This window comes from Arachis ipaensis, chromosome B01 (assembly GCF_000816755.2).
Source record: "Arachis ipaensis cultivar K30076 chromosome B01, Araip1.1, whole genome shotgun sequence".
Lineage (NCBI taxonomy): Eukaryota > Viridiplantae > Streptophyta > Magnoliopsida > Fabales > Fabaceae > Arachis > Arachis ipaensis.
In genome coordinates, this window is record NC_029785.2 from 114614511 (window position 1) to 114620602 (window position 6092).

Here is a 6092-nt window from a genome sequence, read left to right on the forward strand (position 1 = left end):
TTAACGCCAAGAATTATGCCAGTTCTGGCGTTTTACGCCAGAAAGTTTTAGGCTAGCTTTCAACGCCAGTTTGGGCCATCAAATCTCGAGCAAAGTATGAACTATTATATATTTCTGGAAATCCCAAGATGTCTACTTTCCAACGCAACTGAGAGCGCGCTAATTGGGCTTCTGTAGCTCCAGAAAATCCACTTTGAGTGCAGGAGGGTCAGAATCTAACAGCATCTGCAGTTCTTTTTCAGCCTCTGAATAAGATTTTTGCTCAGGTCCCTCAATTTCAGCCAGAAAATACCTGAAATTACAGAAAAATACACAAACTTATAGTAAAGTCCAGAAATGTGATTTTTGAATAAAAACTAATAAAAATATAATAAAAAGTAAATAAAACATACTAAAAACTATGTAAAAACAATGCTAAAAATGGTATAAATTATCCGTTCATCACTAGTTTACCAAAATCATATCATCATCGGAGTCTTGCTCAACAAAATCCTGGACTCCTGGTTCTAGTTAAACACTTTAATAGACTCATCCATGCACACAGTCCAGCAAGATTCTATACATTTTTTTCTTTTATACTAATTTATAAATCCTAATCACTAGTTTAATTTAATTCCATCATTATTGTTGGTCTGTTAATTAAACAATTTGTATATTAATATACATATATGCTATGGCCTATGCAGTGATATATTCAACCTCGTAGGTTGTCTCCTGGAGTCAGCTACGGTATGCTATGCTACCAACCATAATGCTTTAATTTCTTGTGGTTGTGGCTCTAACTTAGCTTGTTTTGGTATTTTGTTGCACTTGCTTCTTGTAATTTGGATGGCTCATGGAAACGAACACAGTTGGCCACACAATAATGCACAGCTCTGGTAATAATTAATAATTAATATGAAAGCATCAATTTTAATTTCCCCTAGTATCCACTGTATTACTAATTTCAATATGTATTATATATATAATCATTGTACATTGTACATATACATATGTAATTATATATGCTTATCTTATTCATGTCTTGTTCTTTTTTTCTTTTTAAGTTTTCTTTGTCAGGGAGCCGTCCATATCACAAGACTTGTTTTAAAGAGTTAACACACCCTAAATGTGAAGTTTGCCATCAATATGTAAGACTAATTCATCTGGAATGATTTTACATTCTACTCATTGTATATATATGCACTTGGTTCTGATATATTTCACTCTCAGATTCCATTAAATGCAGCTGGTTTGATTGAGTATAAGTGCCATCCCTATTGGTACCAAAAGTATTGTCCATCACATGAGTATGATAATACAGCTCGCGTTGTAGTTGTGAAAGATTAGAGGTACTCACTTCACTCTTGATTGCAACAACTTTTCCAAATTGTTTCCTTTCTCTGATCCTTTGTTTTCCTTCTCAAAGTCACGCAACGAAAAGTATTATAGACTGGATGATGGACGGATTTTGTGCTTCGAGTGCATGGAATCTGCTATAACGGATACTGGTGAATGCCAGCCTCTATACCATGCCATCAGAGATTATTATGAAGGGATGAACATGAGAATAGATCAGCAAGTTCCTATGCTTCTTGTGGGTAGAGATGCACTTAATGAAGCCATTGTTGGGGAGAAGAATGTAAAATTAACTATCAGAATTCACTCTTTTCTTTTTTTTCTCAATCATAGAATTAATTTAAGTCCTTTTACTCTATTTTCATTTATCTTTTTGCATGGTTTCCATCATTTGCCTGAAACAAGGGGTTTGTGCCTTTCAGAAGAGCAAACTATCACCAGTGTATGATTATTTAGAAACACTTGCTTGTTTATGGTTTTATCTTATTAGAATGTATTTATCAATCTCTACTAATCATGATTTTGTTACTATACTTTTAGGTACATAGATGGCCAAGAATGGGAGGGCATAGATTCATAGGAATGAGAACTCAACATCAAAAGCTGACTAGAAAATGTGAAGTTACAACTATTCTTATTCTTTATGGTCTTCCAAGGTAATTAACAAAATCATACATACACATATTGGACAACCTTGTAATAGTTGTTGACACTATTCACCTGACACAGGTTACTCACAGGTGCTATCCTATCCCATATTTGGGGCATATGGGGATGTCAAAGATGTGACAACTTATCCTTCTTTATCTGTTTACACCCTTGTCATATATCTTTTGAATACCACATTAACGATTTAAAATAACTGCAGATACGAAAAACGTCTCACAAAGGTCATCACATGTTTATTGAATTTTATGATGTGAGGGCTGCAGAAGCAGCACTAAAATCATTAAACATGAGTAAAAGGTGCTTGGCCTTTTTCAACTAGAGATCATGGATGGCCGATATCTGATTGCAAATCTGAAGGACTAAAAGTAATTATTGATTGAAAAAAGTAGAAGAAATTATACTTGTTTAATTTATTCTGCCACATTGCTAAATATGCTACTTTTAGACTGCTCTATTACTTTCCAAAATTTCACCGAAGATTGCTGGTGAGCCAATCGAAGCAGAGAGGCTATATGATGTTGTTAAATTTTGTGCTCTCATTGCAGGTAATAGACTCGTCTTGGCTGAAGCTAGATTATCTGAATAGTTATTGATTAGATACACACTTAGATAAATGCTTTCTCTTGCAGATAATAAATCCAGCGGAAACTTTTGGTGATATAGTTATTGATTATTGGTAAGCTATCAAATGCTTGTTCAGTATAAATTTTTGCATTCCTCTTCCTATCCCTTAACCCATCATTTGAATCTTTTAATATTTCTATTTGCTATATGCTATAGTTATGTGGAATGTACATCAGCCTCTTTGCAAGCTTTGGCATCATTTTGGAAATTATATCCCATGCATCGCCCAGAAGAAATAAGCCACTGTATTAAAAAAGCCACTGCATATATTGAAAGCATTCAAGCTTTGGATGGTTCATGGTTTGCTACTCCCTTTTTGGAAACCACTATTTTCAAGTTTTTTCTATTGATTTGATAGTTGATTTATGCATGTTGTGGTTTTGACATCTTGCTTTAGCATGAATGGAACTGTTAGTTTAGTAGACCTCTACTCAAATCTGCTTAACAGGTATGGTTCATGGGGAGTTTGCTTTACCTATGCCACCTGGTTTGGGATAAATGGGTTGATTGCTGCTGGAAAGAGTTATAGTGATTGCCCAGCCATCTGCAAAGCTTGTGAATTTCTACTGTCTAAGTAGCTTTCAAATGGTGGATGGGGAGAGAGTTATTTGTCTTGTCAAAACAAGGTTAATTTTACTATTTCTAAATGCTAATATCAATAATTTTTCTTCTTAGAATTTAGAAATCCCAAAAACTACGAAGCATTTGCTTGTGGGAGAGTCTTTTTCGAGTAGTGCATGCATAAACATGATAAAGAAGTTGATGAGATTATAACTTTCTAGGAAGTGTGTAGGAAGGAAAGGAAAGAGTATAAGACGATGAATTTTATGAAACTGATACAATTTTCATATAACGTATTGCATTTTGTTTATAAGTAACATTCAGTTAGAATACTTTATTACTTTCAGGAATCTAAAGGCTGAGAGTTATAGTTATTTTTCTCCCAATGTCTATTTTTCAGGTGTATTCAAATCTTAAAAACAATAGGGCTCATCTCGTAAACACATCGTAGGCCTTGCTGGCTCTCATTGCTGCTGGACATGTATATACAGCAAAATATTTGCTACTTTTGTGCTGCTGTCATGGTTTTGAACTGATTAGTTTATTATTGCACCAAATCCGTTTGATGTTAAGTTTAACATACCTGTGGCCAATTCTCCACCTGGTAGGTTTCTAAGCTATTGAATATCCTTCATGATGTTGGTATCTCTAGCTACCACCGCTTTGATTTATACTATTGATTGTTATTATTATTACCTTTATTATTTAAGCTTTTTGTACTTATTATTTTCGACTCCTCTGTCGCTCTGTTTCGGACTCAATCATCACTATCATTGTTGGACAATTTTAGAAAATGAGAAGCAGATCTTTGATGCTATCTTGGAAGGGAAATTAGATCTAGAAAGCGCACCATTGCCTTCTATTTCAGTTGCTGCAAAAGATTTGATCAGGAAAATGTTAGCCTATGAACCTAAGAAACGCATCACAGCTTCTGCTGCCCTTGGTAAATTTCATTCATTTCCAGTATGAAGCTAGCTATGTATCATAATGGTTACTAAGGTTATTCACATTATGAATATGAATCAGAACACCCTTGGATGAAGGAAGGGGGGGAAGCATCTGACAAGCCTATAGACAATGCGATTTTAAGTAGGATGAAACAATTCAGAGCAATGAACAAGATGAAGAAACTTGCTTTAAAGGTGCCTTTACAATTCCATTCTAAATGTGAAAAATCACTTGATTATAGTATATTATTTCTTGTGTGTGATATGACAAATACTTTATCTTTGGACATGGAAGGTGATAGCACAAAATCTTTCAGAGGAAGAAATCAAGGGCCTGAAACAAATGTTCAACAATATGGATACGGATCGCAGCGGCGTAATCACTTTCGAAGAACTGAAATCTGGTTTGTCCCAAATAAGTATGGTTAACTTTTACAAGGATGTTTAGTTATCATTGATGACTTTATTCTTTTTGTTGAACGATCATACTTTGTTGTTGATGACCTGCAGATACACCTCAAAAATGTTATTAGCTGCTATTGATGAAAAGCACAAGGGTACCTATGATTTTTTCTGTCTACCAATTGACTTTAAGGTAGAGAGCGCCTTTCCTATAGTCTCCATTTAAACCAGTGAAGCTTAATTAATCCTTTTCCCCTTTTGATTTCAGAATAAATGCAATGTGGGATACGCATTTATCAACATGCTGTCGGCATCACACATTATTCCATTCTATGAGGTTATTAGTTTTTTGTGCATATTTCTCTTTGTAACTAATGTGTTTGATTATAACTAATGTATTTGATTTTGCAGACATTTAATGGGAAAAAGTGGGAGAAGTTTAATAGTGAAAAAGTTGCTTCCCTGGCATATGCACGAATCCAAGGAAAGGCTGCACTGGTGAACCACTTCCAGAATTCAATTTCTACACGCTGCCAATGAGCTGTGGAACTTTGAAAAACATAATCTTCTTTTGTTTTTGATGTAGTATAGTTGAACAATACAGTGAGTTTATATTTTGAATCATAGTTGATGTATCAATACACTTTGTTGATGTATGGTTGTTACTTATTATTATAGTTGATGTATTAATATACTTTGTTTATGTTTTGAATTATATTGACTTGCTTGTTTATAGTACTTTTCTTTTAATTTGATAATACAATAAACTTGTTTAAATTTATATTTATTTTGTATGAAAACAGGTTTATTTTGCAATAAAAAAATCTAAAAAAAAATTCTATTTTATCCTACTGACGGATTTACAGACAAATTTTCTGTCTGTATTCAGAGTTTAGGATGGTATTCCAAGGCTCAAATTACTGGCAGAAAATCTGTCGGAAATCTATCTCTAATTACTGACAAAAAATTCGTCAGAAAATCTGTCTTTAATTACCGATGAAAAATCCGTCGAAAAGTTCGACGTTTCAGGGAAATGGAGGGGAGAATTTACCGAGGAAAAATCTGTCGGTAACTGGTAAAAATTCGCCAGTAATTTTTCGACAGAAAAATCCGTCAGTAAATAATTTTCGACGAGGTTTTTATAGAGGGACAAAATCCATCGGTAACCAAAAATCTGTCTGTAATATAGACCAAATCTGTCTGTAAATCTGTCTATATTAAGCCATTTTCTAGTTATGATGGATAACAGATGATGGAGCATATTTAACAAAAGGATAGTCTGAATTTGTGTAGATTCTATACATTCAATCTAGTCAAACTATTTTTATTAGTTGTCGTTACGAAAATAATTCTAATATATATACATCTAAGTCTAGAATTGAATACCATAGATATTATTTAAATAACTTAATTTTAATATTAGAATTTAATTATTTAATTTCAAAAGAATATACACGGTATAATAGTAAAATCGTCGTAAAAAATAATTTAATAAACTTATATAATGACTATTTTATTTGAGTATTTATTATTTCACTCTCATTGAAAGTT

General features: G+C 33.3%; 2 protein-coding genes and 1 pseudogene across 2 annotated transcripts; all 3 read left to right on the forward strand.

Annotated features, from left to right (window-relative positions):
• LOC107610457 lies at nt 1005-2665 on the forward strand (annotated as a pseudogene).
• LOC110266437 (calcium-dependent protein kinase-like) lies at nt 3450-4587 on the forward strand. The gene is made up of 6 exons (XM_021111141.1): nt 3450-3485; nt 3593-3628; nt 3733-3796; nt 3983-4135; nt 4219-4334; nt 4435-4587. The coding sequence occupies exons 1-6, from the start codon at nt 3450-3452 to the stop codon at nt 4585-4587; spliced, it is 558 nt and encodes a 185-aa protein (XP_020966800.1).
• LOC110266438 (protein MEI2-like 2) lies at nt 4646-5081 on the forward strand. Its single transcript, XM_021111148.1, has 3 exons — nt 4646-4734; nt 4810-4878; nt 4953-5081. The coding sequence occupies exons 1-3, from the start codon at nt 4663-4665 to the stop codon at nt 5079-5081; spliced, it is 270 nt and encodes an 89-aa protein (XP_020966807.1). The 5' UTR covers nt 4646-4662.

What these genes read in the sequence shown, in the direction of transcription:
- LOC110266437 (XM_021111141.1), top strand. Translation starts at nt 3,450, where the DNA reads ATGAATTTTATGAAACTGATACAATTTTCATATAAC. An exon ending in TGATACAATTTTCATATAAC is followed by an intron (nt 3,486 to 3,592) that starts GTATTGCATTTT and finishes TCTATTTTTCAG; the next exon opens with GTGTATTCAAATCTTAAAAA. An exon ending in TGAAGAAACTTGCTTTAAAG is followed by an intron (nt 4,335 to 4,434) that starts GTGCCTTTACAA and finishes TGGACATGGAAG; the next exon opens with GTGATAGCACAAAATCTTTC.
- LOC110266438 (XM_021111148.1), top strand. Translation starts at nt 4,663, where the DNA reads ATGTTATTAGCTGCTATTGATGAAAAGCACAAGGGTACCTATGATTTT. An exon ending in GTCTACCAATTGACTTTAAG is followed by an intron (nt 4,735 to 4,809) that starts GTAGAGAGCGCC and finishes TTTTGATTTCAG; the next exon opens with AATAAATGCAATGTGGGATA. An exon ending in ACATTATTCCATTCTATGAG is followed by an intron (nt 4,879 to 4,952) that starts GTTATTAGTTTT and finishes TTGATTTTGCAG; the next exon opens with ACATTTAATGGGAAAAAGTG.